Raw genomic sequence first — 20,929 nt, 5'->3', positions numbered from 1 at the left:
AGTGAGGTTAGTATGAGCATCCTATATACTACATACTCAATTTAACGTCACCAATAGTGTGGTTAGTATGAGCATCCTATATACTACATACTCAATTTAACATCACCAATAGTGTGGTTAGTATGAGCATCCTATATACTACATACTCAATTTAACATCACCAATAGTGTGGTTAGTATGAGCATCCTATATACTACATACTCAATTTAACATCACCAATAGTGTGGTTAGTATGAGCATCCTATATACTACATACTCAATTTAACGTCACCAATAGTACAGTTAGTATGAGCATCCTATATACTACATACTCAATTTAACGTCACCAATAGTGTGGTTAGTATGAGCATCCTATATACTACATACTCAATTTAACGTCACCAATAGTACAGTTAGTATGAGCATCCTATATACTACATACTCAATTTAACATCACCAATAGTGTGGTTAGTATGAGCATCCTATATACTACATACTCAATTTAACGTCACCAATAGTGTGGTTAGTATGAGCATCCTATATACTACATACTCAATTTAACATCACCAATAGTGTGGTTAGTATGAGCATCCTATATACTACATACTCAATTTAACATCACCAATAGTGTGGTTAGTATGAGCATCCTATATACTACATACTCAATTTAACGTCACCAATAGTGTGGTTAGTATGAGCATCCTATATACTACATACTCAATTTAACATCACCAATAGTATGGTTAGTATGAGCATCCTATATACTACATACTCAATTTAACATCACCAATAGTGTGGTTAGTATGAGCATCCTATATACTACATACTCAATTTAACATCACCAATAGTGTGGTTAGTATGAGCATCCTATATACTACATACTCAATTTAACATCACCAATAGTGAGGTTAGTATGAGCATCCTATATACTACATACTCAATTTAACGTCACCAATAGTGTGGTTAGTATGAGCATCCTATATACTACATACTCAATTTAACATCACCAATAGTGTGGTTAGTATGAGCATCCTATATACTACATACTCAATTTAACATCACCAATAGTACAGTTAGTATGAGCATCCTATATACTACATACTCAATTTAACGTCACCAATAGTACGGTTAGTATGAGCATCCTATATACTACATACTCAATTTAACGTCACCAATAGTATGGTTAGTATGAGCATCCTATATACTACATACTCAATTTAACATCACCAATAGTGTGGTTAGTAAGAGCATCCTATATACTACATACTCAATTTAACGTCACCAATAGTGCGGTTAGTATGAGCATCCTATATACTACATACTCAATTTAACGTCACCAATAGTGTGGTTAGTATGAGCATCCTATATACTACATACTCAATTTAACATCACCAATAGTACAGTTAGTATGAGCATCCTATATACTACATACTCAATTTAACATCACCAATAGTGTGGTTAGTATGAGCATCCTATATACTACATACTCAATTTAACGTCACCAATAGTGTGGTTAGTATGAGCATCCTATATACTACATACTCAATTTAACGTCACCAATAGTGTGGTTAGTATGAGCATCCTATATACTACATACTCAATTTAACGTCACCAATAGTGTGGTTAGTATGAGCATCCTATATACTACATACTCAATTTAACATCACCAATAGTGTGGTTAGTATGAGCATCCTATATACTACATACTCAATTTAACATCACCAATAGTGAGGTTAGTATGAGCATCCTATATACTACATACTCAATTTAACGTCACCAATAGTGTGGTTAGTATGAGCATCCTATATACTACATACTCAATTTAACATCACCAATAGTGTGGTTAGTATGAGCATCCTATATACTACATACTCAATTTAACATCACCAATAGTGTGGTTAGTATGAGCATCCTATATACTACATACTCAATTTAACATCACCAATAGTGTGGTTAGTATGAGCATCCTATATACTACATACTCAATTTAACGTCACCAATAGTGTGGTTAGTATGAGCATCCTATATACTACATACTCAATTTAACATCACCAATAGTACAGTTAGTATGAGCATCCTATATACTACATACTCAATTTAACATCACCAATAGTGTGGTTAGTATGAGCATCCTATATACTACATACTCAATTTAACATCACCAATAGTGTGGTTAGTATGAGCATCCTATATACTACATACTCAATTTAACGTCACCAATAGTGTGGTTAGTATGAGCATCCTATATACTACATACTCAATTTAACGTCACCAATAGTATGGTTAGTATGAGCATCCTATATACTACATACTCAATTTAACATCACCAATAGTACAGTTAGTATGAGCATCCTATATACTACATACTCAATTTAACGTCACCAATAGTGTGGTTAGTATGAGCATCCTATATACTACATACTCAATTTAACATCACCAATAGTGTGGTTAGTATGAGCATCCTATATACTACATACTCAATTTAACGTCACCAATAGTATGGTTAGTATGAGCATCCTATATACTACATACTCAATTTAACGTCACCAATAGTGTGGTTAGTATGAGCATCCTATATACTACATACTCAATTTAACGTCACCAATAGTGTGGTTAGTATGAGCATCCTATATACTACATACTCAATTTAACATCACCAATAGTGTGGTTAGTATGAGCATCCTATATACTACATACTCAATTTAACGTCACCAATAGTGTGGTTAGTATGAGCATCCTATATACTACATACTCAATTTAACGTCACCAATAGTGTGGTTAGTATGAGCATCCTATATACTACATACTCAATTTAACATCACCAATAGTGTGGTTAGTATGAGCATCCTATATACTACATACTCAATTTAACGTCACCAATAGTGTGGTTAGTATGAGCATCCTATATACTACATACTCAATTTAACGTCACCAATAGTGTGGTTAGTATGAGCATCCTATATACTACATACTCAATTTAACGTCACCAATAGTGTGGTTAGTATGAGCATCCTATATACTACATACTCAATTTAACGTCACCAATAGTGTGGTTAGTATGAGCATCCTATATACTACATACTCAATTTAACATCACCAATAGTGTGGTTAGTATGAGCATCCTATATACTACATACTCAATTTAACGTCACCAATAGTGTGGTTAGTATGAGCATCCTATATACTACATACTCAATTTAACATCACCAATAGTGTGGTTAGTATGAGCATCCTATATACTACATACTCAATTTAACGTCACCAATAGTGTGGTTAGTATGAGCATCATATATACTACATACTCAATTTAACATCACCAATAGTGTGGTTAGTATGAGCATCCTATATACTACATACTCAATTTAACTTCACCAATAGTGAGGTTAGTATGAGCATCCTATATACTACATACTCAATTTAACATCACCAATAGTATGGTTAGTATGAGCATCCTATATACTACATACTCAATTTAACGTCACCAATAGTGTGGTTAGTATGAGCATCATATATACTACATACTCAATTTAACATCACCAATAGTGTGGTTAGAATGAGCATCCTATACACTACATACTCAATTTAACATCACCAATAGTACAGTTAGTATGAGCATCCTATATACTACATACTCAATTTAACGTCACCAATAGTGTGGTTAGTATGAGCATCATATATACTACATACTCAATTTAACATCACCAATAGTATGGTTAGTATGAGCATCCTATATACTACATACTCAATTTAACGTCACCAATAGTGTGGTTAGTATGAGCATCCTATATACTACATACTCAATTTAACATCACCAATAGTGTGGTTAGTATGAGCATCCTATATACTACATACTCAATTTAACGTCACCAATAGTGTGGTTAGTATGAGCATCCTATATACTACATACTCAATTTAACATCACCAATAGTACAGTTAGTATGAGCATCCTATATACTACATACTCAATTTAACGTCACCGATAGTGTGGTTAGTATGAGCATCCTATATACTACATACTCAATTTAACGTCACCAATAGTATGGTTAGTATGAGCATCCTATATACTACATACTCAATTTAACGTCACCAATAGTACAGTTAGTATGAGCATCCTATATACTACATACTCAATTTAACGTCACCAATAGTACAGTTAGTATGAGCATCCTATATACTACATACTCAATTTAACGTCACCAATAGTGTGGTTAGTATGAGCATCCTATATACTACATACTCAATTTAACATCACCAATAGTACAGTTAGTATGAGCATCCTATATACTACATACTCAATTTAACGTCACCAATAGTGTGGTTAGTATGAGCATCCTATATACTACATACTCAATTTAACGTCACCAATAGTACAGTTAGTATGAGCATCCTATATACTACATACTCAATTTAACGTCACCAATAGTACAGTTAGTATGAGCATCCTATATACTACATACTCAATTTAACGTCACCAATAGTGTGGTTAGTATGAGCATCCTATATACTACATACTCAATTTAACGTCACCAATAGTGTGGTTAGTATGAGCATCCTATATACTACATACTCAATTTAACGTCACCAATAGTATGGTTAGTATGAGCATCCTATATACTACATACTCAATTTAACATCACCAATAGTGTGGTTAGTATGAGCATCCTATATACTACATACTCAATTTAACGTCACCAATAGTGTGGTTAGTATGAGCATCCTATATACTACATACTCAATTTAACGTCACCAATAGTACAGTTAGTATGAGCATCCTATATACTACATACTCAATTTAACGTCACCAATAGTGTGGTTAGTATGAGCATCCTATATACTACATACTCAATTTAACATCACCAATAGTGTGGTTAGTATGAGCATCCTATATACTACATACTCAATTTAACATCACCAATAGTGCGGTTAGTATGAGCATCCTATATACTACATACTCAATTTAACGTCACCAATAGTGTGGTTAGTATGAGCATCCTATATACTACATACTCAATTTAACGTCACCAATAGTACAGTTAGTATGAGCATCCTATATACTACATACTCAATTTAACGTCACCAATAGTACAGTTAGTATGAGCATCCTATATACTACATACTCAATTTAACGTCACCAATAGTGTGGTTAGTATGAGCATCCTATATACTACATACTCAATTTAACGTCACCAATAGTGTGGTTAGTATGAGCATCCTATATACTACATACTCAATTTAACGTCACCAATAGTACAGTTAGTATGAGCATCCTATATACTACATACTCAATTTAACGTCACCAATAGTATGGTTAGTATGAGCATCCTATATACTACATACTCAATTTAACATCACCAATAGTGTGGTTAGTATGAGCATCCTATATACTACATACTCAATTTAACGTCACCAATAGTGTGGTTAGTATGAGCATCCTATATACTACATACTCAATTTAACATCACCAATAGTGTGGTTAGTATGAGCATCCTATATACTACATACTCAATTTAACGTCACCAATAGTGTGGTTAGTATGAGCATCCTATATACTACATACTCAATTTAACGTCACCAATAGTGTGGTTAGTATGAGCATCCTATATACTACATACTCAATTTAACATCACCAATAGTGTGGTTAGTATGAGCATCCTATATACTACATACTCAATTTAACGTCACCAATAGTGTGGTTAGTATGAGCATCCTATATACTACATACTCAATTTAACGTCACCAATAGTGTGGTTAGTATGAGCATCCTATATACTACATACTCAATTTAACGTCACCAATAGTGTGGTTAGTATTAGCATCCTATATACTACATACTCAATTTAACGTCACCAATAGTGTGGTTAGTATGAGCATCCTATATACTACATACTCAATTTAACGTCACCAATAGTGTGGTTAGTATGAGCATCCTATATACTACATACTCAATTTAACGTCACCAATAGTGTGGTTAGTATGAGCATCCTATATACTACATACTCAATTTAACATCACCAATAGTGTGGTTAGTATGAGCATCCTATATACTACATACTCAATTTAACGTCACCAATAGTGTGGTTAGTATGAGCATCCTATATACTACATACTCAATTTAACATCACCAATAGTGTGGTTAGTATGAGCATCCTATATACTACATACTCAATTTAACGTCACCAATAGTGTGGTTAGTATGAGCATCCTATATACTACATACTCAATTTAACATCACCAATAGTGTGGTTAGTATGAGCATCCTATATACTACATACTCAATTTAACATCACCAATAGTGAGGTTAGTATGAGCATCCTATATACTACATACTCAATTTAACATCACCAATAGTGAGGTTAGTATGAGCATCCTATATACTACATACTCAATTTAACATCACCAATAGTGAGGTTAGTATGAGCATCCTATATACTACATACTCAATTTAACATCACCAATAGTGAGGTTAGTATGAGCATCCTATATACTACATACTCAATTTAACATCACCAATAGTACAGTTAGTATGAGCATCCTATATACTACATACTCAATTTAACGTCACCAATAGTACAGTTAGTATGAGCATCCTATATACTACATACTCAATTTAACGTCACCAATAGTGTGGTTAGTATGAGCATCCTATATACTACATACTCAATTTAACGTCACCAATAGTGAGGTTAGTATGAGCATCCTATATACTACATACTCAATTTAACGTCACCAATAGTGTGGTTAGTATGAGCATCCTATATACTACATACTCAATTTAACGTCACCAATAGTGAGGTTAGTATGAGCATCCTATATACTACATACTCAATTTAACGTCACCAATAGTGTGGTTAGTATGAGCATCCTATATACTACATACTCAATTTAACGTCACCAATAGTGAGGTTAGTATGAGCATCCTATATACTACATACTCAATTTAACGTCACCAATAGTGAGGTTAGTATGAGCATCCTATATACTACATACTCAATTTAACGTCACCAATAGTGAGGTTAGTATGAGCATCCTATATACTACATACTCAATTTAACGTCACCAATAGTGAGGTTAGTATGAGCATCCTATATACTACATACTCAATTTAACGTCACCAATAGTGAGGTTAGTATGAGCATCCTATATACTACATACTCAATTTAACGTCACCAATAGTGAGGTTAGTATGAGCATCCTATATACTACATACTCAATTTAACGTCACCAATAGTGAGGTTAGTATGAGCATCCTATATACTACATACTCAATTTAACGTCACCAATAGTGAGGTTAGTATGAGCATCCTATATACTACATACTCAATTTAACGTCACCAATAGTGAGGTTAGTATGAGCATCCTATATACTACATACTCAATTTAACGTCACCAATAGTGTGGTTAGTATGAGCATCCTATATACTACATACTCAATTTAACGTCACCAATAGTGAGGTTAGTATGAGCATCCTATATACTACATACTCAATTTAACGTCACCAATAGTGTGGTTAGTATGAGCATCCTATATACTACATACTCAATTTAACATCACCAATAGTGAGGTTAGTATGAGCATCCTATATACTACATACTCAATTTAACGTCACCAATAGTGTGGTTAGTATGAGCATCCTATATACTACATACTCAATTTAACATCACCAATAGTACAGTTAGTATGAGCATCCTATATACTACATACTCAATTTAACGTCACCAATAGTGTGGTTAGTATGAGCATCCTATATACTACATACTCAATTTAACATCACCAATAGTGAGGTTAGTATGAGCATCCTATATACTACATACTCAATTTAACATCACCAATAGTGAGGTTAGTATGAGCATCCTATATACTACATACTCAATTTAACATCACCAATAGTGAGGTTAGTATGAGCATCCTATATACTACATACTCAATTTAACGTCACCAATAGTGTGGTTAGTATGAGCATCCTATATACTACATACTCAATTTAACATCACCAATAGTACAGTTAGTATGAGCATCCTATATACTACATACTCAATTTAACGTCACCAATAGTGTGGTTAGTATGAGCATCCTATATACTACATACTCAATTTAACGTCACCAATAGTGGAGGAGGGCTGGTGCTGGGCGGGGTTCAGGCTGGTCTGGTAAGGGCTCTCTGGAGCTTCGTCAGTCTGGAAGGAGATAAAGAGAGTGACAGGGTTGATGTTTTATTCATTTCACCTTTATTTAACCAGGTAGGCCGGTTGAGAACGAGTTCTCATTTACAATTGCGACCTGGCCAAGATAAAGCAAAGCAGTGCGACACAAATAACAACACAGAGTTACACATGGAATAAAACAAACATACAGTCAATAATACAGTAGAAAAAGTCTATATACAATGCGTGCAAATGTAGTAAGATTAGGGAGGTGTGCTGCCATCCTGTTAGAAGGTAACAGATTATTTTATTACAATAGTTAAAATGGATTTTCATTGTGTTCCATGATGTTATTTGCCCCCTAGTGGAGCTTTCTGGTACTTAGAGTGTACACAAACAGGAAGTAGAGAATTCGTTCTGCACGCTTAGAAGCAGCTAAAAACAACGCTACGGTGCAGGTCTTTCAGTGTAGTTATTTCTTGTCACGCTTCAGCCTTGGAAAATATTTGTTTGTAAGTTCGATTCAAGCATTTAGCTAATGATGATAATCTTGTTATTGATAGAGTTTCTTACATATCAATGTTGGTTGGTTGCATTTACTCACAAATTGCAATGCCTTTCATGTATGATGTTAGCTGTATTACTTTGCTCGTGCGTCATGCAAACGAATTGTAAAATATACAATACTGTATTTTTGTTACTGTTTCTAGTGTAATATGCCTTGTTATTCTACATAGATGGTTGTACATTATTAGAGTAATGAAAGGAGTTAGTCAATTACCATATGAGAAAGCAATTAGCTATATGGTTTGGCATCATGCCAGATGCATGGTACCGTAGCACGTGCTTTGTATTCATGCAACTTCAAATGTATAATGTACAGCTACAGTATGTTGGTGTGAATTGAATACTAAAGTATATTCTTTTCTGTGTTTTGCAGTTTTACAACATAAACGTTTACAATATATTCATTCAAGAAAAGTTACGCCTTGGGAGTTTTATTGAAGACTTAGTTGTTAGCTATCTGTCTAGTTTTGCATGGGAACGCAACTCAAGGGCAGAATAGGAGGTAAGGCAATAAATAGGCCATAGTGGTGAAATAATTACAAATTAGCAAATTAACACTGGAATGGTAGATATGCAGATGATGATGTGTAAGTAGAGATACTGGTGTGCAAAAGAGCAGAAAACGAAATAAAAACAGTATGGGGGTGAGGTAGGTAGATTGGGTGGGTTGTTTACAGATGGACTATGTACAGCTGCAGCGATCGGTTAGCTGCTCAGATAGCAGATGTTTAAAGTTAGTGAGGGAAATATAAGTCTCCAACTTCAGTGATTTTTGCAGTTCGTTCCAGTCATTGGCATCAGAGAGCTGTAAGGAAAGGCGGCCAAAGGAGGTGTTGGCTTTGGGGGGTGACCAGCGAAATATACCTGCTGGAGCGCGTGCTACGGGTGGGTGTTGCTTCTTGAATGTATTTTGATTTGTGGATTCAAATGAAGTATTTAAAATGTGTGTGTGTGTGTGTGTGTGTGTGTGGGTGTGTACTCACATGGCTGGAGGTGCGGGGGGGTGGTTGTGTGGGCGGGGCCTGGGGGGCGAGGGGGAGGGAAGACAACATCTGCTGCTGGAAAGCCATGGCCTGCATGGTCATCTGCTGGGCCTGAAAAACAGTAGTAGTATTAAAGTAGTATTACTGCTGGAAAGCCATGGCCTGCATGGTCATCTGCTGGGCCTGAAAAACAGTAGTAGTATTAAAGTAGTATTACTGCTGGAAAGCCATGGCCTGTATGGTCATCTGCTGGGCCTGAAAAACAGTAGTAGTATTACAGTAGTATTATTGTAGTAATACAGTAGGATTACAGTAGTAGTATTGTAGTAATACATATGGCCTGCATGGTCATCTGCTGGGCCTGAAAAACAGGAACACGGTAGTATCACAGTATTATTATTGTAGTAATACATTAGGATTACAGTAGTATTATAGTATTATAGCAGTATTATAGTAGTATTGTAGAAGTATTATAGTAGTATTATAGTATTATTATTGTAGTAATACAGTGGGATTACAGTATTATAGTAGTATTATAGAAGTATTATAGAAGTATTATAGTAGTATTATAGTATTATTATTGTAGTAATACAGTAGGATTACAGTATTATAGCAGTATTATAGTAGTATTATAGAAGTATTATAGTAGTATTATAGTATTATTATTGTAGTAATACAGTAGGATTACAGTATTATAGCAGTAGTACAGTAGTAATATAGACGTATTATAGTAGTATTACAGTAGTATTATAGTAGTATTATAGCAGTACTACAGGCATTATAGTAGTATTACAGTATTATAGCAGTATTATAGTAGTAATATAGAAGTATTATAGTATTACAGTAGTATTACAGTATTATAGCAATATTATAGTAGTATTAGAGTAGTACTATAGTAGTAGTATAGAAGTATTATAGTATTACAGTAGTGTTATAGTAGTATTATAGCATTACTACAGACCATTATAGTAGTATTACAGTATGATCATAGCAGCTTATAGTATATAAGCTGAATCGTACAATACCTGATCCGACGCGTGTCGGATGTTGCAGGGCTTGCAAACTTTTACAGACAACAAAGGGAGGCACAGCCGCGAGCTGCCCAGTGACACGAGCCTACCAAACGAGCGAAATAACTTCTAAGCTCGCTTTGAGGCAATCAACACTGAAGCATGCATGAGAGCATCAGCTGTTCTGGATGACTATCCGTAGCCGATGTGAGTGTGACCTTGAAACAGGTCAACAATCACAAGGCCGCAGGGCCAGACGGATGGGCAGGGGCACAGCCATGGGTAAACCTGGGAGGGCATAGGCCCACCCACTTGGGAGCCAGGTCCTGCCAATCAGAATGAGTTTTTCCCCAGAAAACGGGCTTTATTACAGACAGAAATACTCCTCAGCACCTCCCCTCCCCGTCCTCAGACGATCCCGCAGGTGAAGAAGCCGGATGTGGAGGTCCTGGGCTGCCGTGGTTACACGTGGTCTGCGGCTGGGAGGCCGGTTGGACGTACTGCTAAATTCTCTGAAATGTCGTTGGAGGTGGCTTATGGTACACCTCTGGTGGACATTCCTGCAGTCAGCATGCCAATTGCACGCTCCCTCAAAACTTGAGACATCTGTGGCATTGTGTTGTGTGACAAAACTGCACATTTTAGAGTGGCCTTTTATTGTCCCCAGCACAAGGTGCACCTGTGTAATGATCATGCTGTTTAATCAGCTTCTTGATATGCCACACCTGTCAGGTGGATGGATTATCTTGGCAAAGGAGAAATGCTCAGTAACAGGGATGTAAACAAATTTGTGCACCAAATTAGAGAGAAAGAAGCTTTTTGTGCGAATGGAACATTTCTGGGATCTTTTATTTCAGCTCATGAAACACGGGACCAACATTTTACATGTTTTTGTTCCAGTATAGTAAAATGAGACAAACCAGTATGATGGCTTGCTGGTTGATGATGGTCTGTTGCTGCTGAGCCATTCCTGTCTGTTCTGGAGAACCTGGAGAAACACACAGACACTTTCAACACAACTAGAAACAACCTCCTCTTGAGATACAAAAAGATAAACACGGTAGGGCACAGGGTAGGGTACAGGGTAGGGTACAGGGTTAGTGTCTGACTCGGTAGGGTACAGGGTAGGGTACAGGGTAGGGTACAGGGTAGGGTACAGGGTAGGGTACACGGTAGGGTACAGGGTAGGGTACACGGTAGGGTACACGGTAGGGTACAGGGTAGGGTACAGGGTAGGGTACAGGGTAGAGTGCAGGGTAGGGTACAGGGTAGGGTACAGGGTAGAGTGCAGGGTAGGGTACAGGGTAGGGTACACGGTAGGGTACAGGGTAGGGTACACGGTAGGGTACAGGGTAGGGTGCAGGGTAGGGTACAGGGTAGAGTGCAGGGTAAGGTACACGGTAGGGTACATGGTAGGGTGCAGGGTAGGGTACAGGGTAGAGTGCAGGGTAGGGTACACGGTAGTGTACATGGTAGGGTACAGGGTAGGGTACATGGTAGGGTACAGGGTAGAGTGCAGGGTAGGGTGCAGGGTAGGGTTCAGGGTAGAGTGCAGGGTAGGGTAAAGGGTAGGGTACAGGGTAGAGTGCAGGGTAGGGTACACAGTAGGGTACATGGTAGGGTACAGGGTAGAGTGCAGGGTAGGGTACAGGGTAGGGTACAGGGTAGGGTCCAGGGTAGTGTACACGGTAGGGTACAGGGTTAGTGTCTGACTCGGTAGAGTACAGGGTTAATGTCTGACTTGGTAGGGTACAGGGTTAGTGTCTGAATCGGTAGGGTACAGGTTTAGCGTCTGACTCGGTAGGGTACAGGGTTAGTGTCTGACTCGGTAGGGTACAGGGTTAGTGTCTGACTTAGTAGGGTACAGGGTTAGTGTCTGACTCGGTAGGGTACAGGGTTAGTGTCTGACTCGGTAGGGTACAGGGTTAGTGTCTGACTCGGTAGGGTACAGGGTTAGTGTCTGACTCGGTAGGGTACAGGGTAGATTACAGGGTTAGTGTCTGACTCGGTAGGGTACAGGGTTAGTGTCTGACTCGGTAGCGTACAGGGCAGGGTACAGCGTTAGTGTCTGACTCGGTAGGGTACACGGTAGAATACAGGTTTAGTGTCTGACTCGGTAGGGTACAGGGTTAGTGTCTGACTTGGTAGGGTACAGGGTAGGGTGCAGGGTTAGTGTCTGACTTGGTTGGGTACAGGGTTAGTGTCTGACTTGCTAGGGTACAGGGTTAGTGTCTGACTCGGTAGGGTACAGGGTTAGTGTCTGACTTGGTAGGGTACAGGGTTAGTGTCTGACTTGGTAGGGTACAGGGTTAGTGTCTGACTCGGTAGGGTACAGGGTAGATTACAGGGTTAGTGTCTGACTCGGTAGGGTACAGGGTTAGTGTCTGACTCGGTAGCGTACAGGGCAGGGTACAGGGTTAGTGTCTGACTTGGTTGGGTACAGGGTTAGTGTCTGACTTGCTAGGGTACAGGGTTAGTGTCTGACTCGGTAGGGCACACGGTAGGGTACATTGTTAGTGTCTGACTCGGTAGAGTACAGGGTTAGTGTCTGACTCGGTAGGGTACAGGGCAGGGTACAGGTTTAGTGTCTGACTCGGTAGGGTGCAGGGTTAGTGTCTGACTTGGTAGGGTACAGGGTAGGGTACAGGGTTAGTGTCTGACTCAGCAGGGTACAGGGTAGGGTACAGGGTTATTGTCTGACTTGGTAGGGTTCAGGGCAGGGTACAGGGTTAGTGTCTGACTTGGTAGGGTACAGGGTTACTTTCTGACTCAGCAGGGTACAGGGTAGGGTACAGGGTTAGTGTCTGACTCAGCAGGGTACAGGGTAGGGTACAGGGTTAGTGTCTGACTCAGCAGGGTACAGGGTAGGGTACAGGGTTAGTGTCTGACTTGGTAGGGTACAGGGTTAGTGTCTGAGTCAGCAGGGTACAGGGTAGGGTACAGGGTTAGTGTCTGACTTGGTAGGGTTCAGGGCAGGGTACAGGGTTAGTGTCTGACTCGGTAGGGTGCAGGTTAGGGTACAGGGTTAGTGTCTGACTCAGCAGGGTGCAGGTTAGGGTACAGGGTTAGTGTCTGACTCAGCAGGGTGCAGGTTAGGGTCCAGGGTTAGTGTCTGACTTGTTAGGGTACAGGGTAGGGTACAGGGTTAGTGTCTGACTCGGTAGGGTACAGGGTTAGCGTCTGAATTGGTAGGGTACAGGGCAGGGTACAGGTTTAGTGTCTGACTCGGTAGGGTACAGGGTTAGTGTCTGACTTGGTAGGGTACAGGGTAGGGTCCAGGGTTAGTGTCTGACTCAGCAGGGTGCAGGTAAGGGTCTAGGAATAGTGTCTGACTCAGCAGGGTGCACTTTAGGGTACAGGGTAGGGTACAGGATTAGTGTCTGACTCAGCAGGGTGCAGGTTAGGGTCCAGGGTTAGTGTCTGACTTGGTAGGGTACAGGGTTAGTGTCTGACTTGGTTGGGTACAGGGTTAGTGTCTGACTTGCTAGGGTACAGGGTTAGTGTCTAACTTGGTAGGGTACAGGGCAGGGTACAGGTTTAGTGTCTGACTCGGTAGGGTACAGGGTTAGTGTCTGACTCAGCAGGGTGCAGGTTAGGGTCCAGGAATAGTGTCTGACTCAGCAGGGTGCAGTTTAGGGTACAGGGTAGGGTACAGGGTTAGTGTCTGACTCAGCAGGGTGCAGGTTAGGGTCCAGGGTTAGTGTCTGACTTGGTAGGGTACAGGGTTAGTGTCTGACTTGGTTGGGTACAGGGTTAGTGTCTGACTTGCTAGGGTACAGGGTTAGTGTCTGACTCGGTAAGCACACGGTAGGGTACATTGTTAGTGTCTGACTCGGTAGGGTACAGGGTTAGTGTCTAACTTGGTAGGGTACAGGGCAGGGTACAGGTTTAGTGTCTGACTCGGTAGGGTACAGGGTTAGTGTCTGACTCGGTAGGGTACAGGGCAGGGTACAGGTTTAGTGTCTGACTCGGTAGGGTACAGGGTAGGGTACAGGGTTAGTGTCTGACTTGGTTGGGTACAGGGTTAGTGTCTGACTTGCTAGGGTACAGGGTTAGTGTCTGACTCGGTAGGGCACACGGTAGGGTACATTGTTAGTGTCTGACTCGGTAGGGTACAGGGTTAGTGTCTGACTCGGTAGGGTACAGGGCAGGGTACAGGTTTAGTGTCTGGCTCGGTAGGGTACAGGGTTAGTGTCTGATGTGGTAGGGTACAGGGTTAGTGTCTGACTCAGCAGGGTACAGGGTAGGGTACAGGGTTAGTGTCTGACTTGGTAGGGTTCAGGGCAGGGTACAGGGTTAGTGTCTGACTTGGTAGGGTACAGGGTAGGGTACAGGTTTAGTGTCTGACTTGGTAGGGTACAGGGTTAGTGTCTGACTTGGTAGGGTACAGGGTAGGGTACAGGGTTAGTGTCTGACTCAGCAGGGTACAGGGTAGGGTACAGGGTTAGTGTCTGACTTGGTAGGGTTCAGGGCAGGGTACCGGGTTAGTGTCTGACTTGGTAGGGTACAGGGTAGGGTACAGGGTTAGTGTCTGATTTAGCAGGTTATGGGGTAAGGTACAGGGTTAGTGTCTGACTCAGCAGGGTGCAGGTTAGGGTACAGGGTTAGTGTCTGACTCAGCAGGGTGCAGGTTAGGGTCCAGGGTTAGTGTCTGACTTGGTAGGGTACAGGGTAGGGTACAGGGTTAGTGTCTGACTCGGTAGGGTACAGGGTTAGCGTCTGAATTGGTAGGGTACAGGGCAGGGTACAGGTTTAGTGTCTGACTCGGTAGGGTACAGGGTTAGTGTCTGACTTGGTAGGGTACAGGGTAGGGTCCAGGGTTAGTGTCTGACTCAGCAGGGTGCAGGTTAGGGTCCAGGAATTGTGTCTAACTTGGTAGGGTGCAGGGTTAGTGTCTGACTTGGTAGGGTACAGGGTAGGGTCCAGGGTTAGTGTCTGACTCAGCAGGGTGCAGGTTAGGGTACAGGGTTAGTGTCTAACTTGGTAGGGTGCAGGGTAGGGTACAGGTTAGGGTACAGGGCAGGGTACAGGGTAGGGTGCAAGGCATGGTGCAGGTTAGGGTACAGGGTTAGTGTCTGACTAGGTAGGGTACAGGATTAGTGTCTGACTTGGTAGGGTACAAGGAAGGGTACAGGGTTAGTGTCTGACTTGATAGGGTACAGGGTTAGTGTCTGACTTGATAGGGTACAGGGTAGGGTACAGGGTAGGGCACATGGCAGGGTACAGGTTAGGGTACAGGGCAGGGTACAGGGCAGGGTACATGGCAGGCTAAAGGTAGGGTACAGGGCAGGGTTCAGGTTAGGGTACAGGGCAGGGTACAGGGCAGGGTACATGGCAGGGTACAGGGCAGAGTACAGGGCAAGGTACAAGGCAGGGTACAGGGTAGGGTTCAGGTTAGGGTTCAGGTTAGGGTACAGGGTAGGGTCCAGGGTAGGGTACAGGGCAGGGTACAAGGCAGGGTACAGGGTAGGGTACAGGGTAGGGTAGAGGGCAGGGTTCAGGTTAGGGTACAGGGCAGGGTACAAGGCAGGGTACAGGTTAGGGTACATGGCAGGGTACAGGGCAGGGTACAGCTTAGGGTACAGGGCAGGGTAAAGGGCAGGGTGCAGGTTAGGGTACATGGCAGGGTACAGGGCAGGGTACAGCTTAGGGTACAGGGGAGGCTAAAGGGAAGGGTACAGGTTAGGGTACAGGGTAGGGTCCAGGGTAGGGTACAACTTAGGGTACAGGGCAGGCTAAAGGGCAGGATACAGGGTAGGGTCCAGGGTAGGGTCCAGGGTAGGGTACAGGGCAGGGTACAGCTTAGGGTACAGGGCAGGGTACAGTAACACTGCATGGTAAGATGATAAACACACTATCACACCATGCCTGGTATCACACCATACCTGACATCACACCTGGCATCAGAGGTAGGCCTGGCATGGAAGGCATGAGGGGCATCCCATGGAGGGGGGGCATGGCAAGGGGAGGGGCAGCAGGGGGTGTAGCAGTGGTGGTCGAGGGAGCTGAAGGAGCCAGAGCAGGAGGCTGGGTGTGGTAGGGGTGGCGGGCAGCAGGGGGTGAGGCAGGAGAGGTAGGCTGGGTGTGGTAGGGGTGGCGGGCAGCAGGGGGCGAGGCAGGAGCGGTAGGCCGGGTGTGGTAGGGGTGGCGGGCAGCAGGGGGTGAGGCAGGAGAGGTAGGCTGGGTGTGGTAGGGGTGGCGGGCAGCAGGGGGTGAGGCAGGAAGCTGGTACTGCTGGTGGTACTGATGGTGGGAAGGGCTTGGCATTGTGGGTACAGGGGGTATCATCCCTCCCATCACTGGAAGCACTGGCACAGCTTGGCAGCAGACAGACAGGAGACAGGGTTAGGATACAGCTGGGCAGCAGACAGACAGGAGACAGGGTTAGGATACAGCTGGGCAGCAGACAGACAGGAGACAGAGTTAGGATACAGCTGGGCAGCAGACAGACAGGAGACAGGGTTAGGATACAGCTGGGCAGCAGACAGACAGGAGACAGGGTTAGGATACAGCTGGGCAGCAGACAGACAGGAGACAGGGTTAGGATACAGCTGGGCAGCAGACAGACAGGAGACAGGGTTAGGATACAGCTGGGCATCAGACAGACAGGAGACAGGGTTAGGATACAGCTGGGCAGCAGACAGACAGGAGACAGGGTTAGGATACAGCTGGACAGCAGACAGACAGGAGACAGGGTTAGGATACAGCTGGGTAGCAGACAGACAGGAGACAGGGTTATGATACAGCTGGGCAGCAGACAGACAGGAGACAGGGTTAGGATACAGCTGGGCAGCAGACAGACAGGAGACAGGGTTAGGATACAGCTGGGCAGCAGACAGACAGGAGACAGGGTTAGGATACAGCTGGGCAGCAGACAGACAGGAGACAGGGTTAGGATACAGCTGGGCAGCAGACAGACAGGGTTAGGATACAGCTGGGCAGCAGACAGACAGGAGACAGGGTTAGGATACAGCTGGGCAGCAGACAGACAGGAGACAGGGTTAGGATACAGCTGGGCAGCAGACAGACAGGAGACAGGGTTAGGATACAGCTGGGCAGCAGACAGACAGGAGACAGGGTTAGGATACAGCTGGACAGCAGACAGACAGGAGACAGGGTTAGGATACAGCTGGGCAGCAGACAGACAGGAGACAGGGTTAGGATACAGCTGGGCAGCAGACAGACAGGAGACAGGGTTATGATACAGCTGGACAGCAGACAGACAGGAGACAGGGTTAGGATACAGCTGGGTAGCAGACAGACAGGAGACAGGGTTAGGATACAGCTGGGTAGCAGACAGACAGGAGACAGGGTTATGATACAGCTGGGCAGCAGACAGACAGGAGACAGGGTTAGGATACAGCTGGGTGGCAGACAGACAGGAGACAGGGTTAGGATACAGCTGGGCAGCAGACAGACAGGAGACAGGGTTAGGATACAGCTGGGCTGCAGACAGACAGGAGACAGGGTTAGGATACAGCTGGGCAGCAGACAGACAGGAGATAGGGTTAGGATACAGCTGGGCAGCAGACAGACAGGAGACAGGGTTAGGATACAGCTGGGTGGCAGACAGACAGGAGACAGGGTTAGGATACAGCTGGGCAGCAGACAGACAGGAGACAGGGTTAGGATACAGCTGGGCAGCAGACAGACAGGAGACAGGGTTAGGATACAGCTGGGCAGCAGACAGACAGGAGACAGGGTTAGGATACAGCTGGGTGGCAGACAGACAGGAGACAGGGTTAGGATACAGCTGGGTGGCAGACAGACAGGAGACAGGGTTAGGATACAGCTGGGCAGCAGACAGACAGGAGACAGGGTTAGGATACAGCTGGGCAGCAGACAGACAGGAGACAGGGTTAGGATACAGCTGGGCAGCAGACAGACAGGAGACAGGGTTATGATACAGCTGGACAGCAGACAGACAGGAGACAGGGTTAGGATACAGCTGGGTAGCAGACAGACAGGAGACAGGGTTAGAATACAGCTGGGCAGCAGACAGGAGACAGGGCTAGGATACAGCTGGGCAGCAGACAGACAGGAGACAGGGTTAGGATACAGCTGGGCAGCAGACAGACAGGAGACAGGGTTAGGATACAGCTGGGCGGCAGACAGACAGGAGACAGGGCTAGGATACAGCTGGGCAGGAGACAGGGTTAGGATACAGCTGGGTGGCAGACAGACAGGAGACAGGGTTAGGGTTTAGGATGTTGGGTTAGGGTACAGAGGACAGATTTAGGGTACAGGGTTAGGGCACAGCTTTGAGCTGAAAACAGGGTTTAGGGTATAGAGCAAAGCACCAGGACTTTCTGAACGGAAACTTCATCTCACAAAAAAAAATCCTAACAGCTGAACATCAAACCAACCCCTGTACAATTAGATATCACTGAAAACACTTCCAGTAGTGGTTTATTGTGTATGAGATCAGATAGAGAAGCCTGGTTTAAACAGGAACACAGAGGGAGAGAGAGAGGCCTGGTTTAAACAGGGGCAGAGAGAGAGAGAGAGAGGGAGAGAGAGAGGCCTGGTTTAAACAGGGACAGAGAGAGAGAGAGAGAGAGGCCTGGTTTAAACAGGGACAGAGAGAGAGAGAGAGAGAGGCCTGGTTTAAACAGGGACAGAGAGAGAGAGAGGCCTGGTTTAAACAGGAACACAGAGGGAGAGAGAGAGGCCTGGTTTAAACAGGGACAGAGAGAGAGAGAGAGAGAGGCCTGGTTTAAACAGGGACAGAGAGAGAGAGAGGCCTGGTTTAAACAGGAACACAGAGGGAGAGAGAGAGGCCTGGTTTAAACAGGGGCAGAGAGAGAGAGAGAGAGGGGCCTGGTTTAAACAGGGACAGAGAGAGAGAGAGAGAGAGGCCTGGTTTAAACAGGGACAGAGAGAGAGAGAGGCCTGGTTTAAACAGGAACAGAGAGGGAGAGAGAGAGGCCTGGTTTAAACAGGGACAGAGAGAGAGAGAGAGAGGGAGAGAGAGAGGCCTGGTTTAAACAGGGACAGAGAGAGAGAGAGAGAGAGAGAGGCCTGGTTTAAACAGGGACAGAGAGAGAGAGAGGCCTGGTTTAAACAGGGACAGAGAGAGAGAGAGAGAGAGGCCTGGTTTAAACAGGGGCAGAGAGAGAGAGAGAGAGAGGGAGAGAGGCCTGGTTTAAACAGGGACAGAGAGAGAGAGAGAGAGAGAGAGAGAGGCCTGGTTTGAACAGGAACACAGAGGGAGAGAGAGAGGCCTGGTTTAAACAGGAACACAGAGAGAGAGAGAGAGAGAGAGAGAGAGAGAGGCCTGGTTTAAACAGGAACACAGAGAGAGAGAGAGAGAGAGAGAGAGAGGGAGAGAGGCCTGGTTTAAACAGGAACACACAGAGAGAGAGAGGGAGAGAGAGAGGCCTGGTTTAAACAGGGACAGAGAGAGAGAGAGAGGCCTAGTTTAAACAGGGACAGAGAGAGAGAGAGAGAGAGAGAGAGAGAGAGAGAGAGAGAGATAGAGAGAGAGAGAGGCCTAGTTTAAACAGGGACACAGAGAGAGAGAGAGAGAGAGAGAGATAGAGAGAGAGAGAGAGAGAGAGAGAGAGAGAGAGAGAGGCCTGGTTTAAACAGGAACACAGAGAGAGAGAGGCCTGGTTTACATAAGGACCGAGAGAGATAGACAGACAGACAGACAGACCTCCGGGCTGTAGTCCTGGGGGGTATGGTCTGCTGGCGGGGGCCTGACCCCTCTCCTCCTCTCCTCCTCCTATTCCTCCTCCTCCCTTCATCCGGCCTGTCATACTGGCTGGCTTGTCCAGGTCCTGAGAGAGACGAGGACAGAGAACAGTGGTGAGACTAAAACAGGCTGATGGACGGAGGGAGAGAGACAGAGGAAAGGACAGAGAGGGAGGTCCGTATTTGGCCCAGTCATTGTAACTCTATCCTCCCTGGGTAATACCATACACACCCTAAGAGCTGCACACACACTACCTGCTGCCAGATCCCCCAGACAGATACACTACCTTCTGCTCCCAATCCCCCAGACAGATACACAACCTACTGCTCTCAATCCCCCAGACAGACACACAACCTTCTGGTCCCAATCCCCCAGACAGACACACAACCTTCTGCTCCCAATCCCCCAGACAGATACACAACCTACTGCTCTCAATCCCCCAGACAGACACACAACCTTCTGGTCCCAATCCCCCAGACAGATACACAACCTTCTGCTCCCAATCCCCCAGACAGACACACTACCTTCTGCTCCCAATCCCCCAGACAGAC

The 20,929-nt window shown here is 43.9% G+C and overlaps 1 protein-coding gene across 1 annotated transcript in view; it reads right to left on the bottom strand.

The window, feature by feature from the left end:
- Positions 1-8,384: 8,384 nt before the first annotated feature.
- The window catches only part of LOC129867791 (unconventional myosin-XV-like), a gene marked incomplete at its 5' end in the record, with an annotated part of 140,313 nt that continues 127,768 nt past the window's right edge, over positions 8,385-20,929 (bottom strand). The window contains 5 exons of the mRNA XM_055941294.1: positions 8,385-8,405; positions 9,672-9,782; positions 11,602-11,669; positions 16,567-16,998; positions 20,340-20,463. Coding sequence (XP_055797269.1) covers positions 8,385-8,405; positions 9,672-9,782; positions 11,602-11,669; positions 16,567-16,998; positions 20,340-20,463 — 756 coding nt within the window. The remainder of the gene's footprint in view (positions 8,406-9,671; positions 9,783-11,601; positions 11,670-16,566; positions 16,999-20,339; positions 20,464-20,929) is intronic.

This window comes from Salvelinus fontinalis, chromosome 2 (genome assembly GCF_029448725.1).
Source record: "Salvelinus fontinalis isolate EN_2023a chromosome 2, ASM2944872v1, whole genome shotgun sequence".
Lineage (NCBI taxonomy): Eukaryota > Metazoa > Chordata > Actinopteri > Salmoniformes > Salmonidae > Salvelinus > Salvelinus fontinalis.
This window is presented reverse-complemented; position numbering and strand designations above follow the sequence as displayed.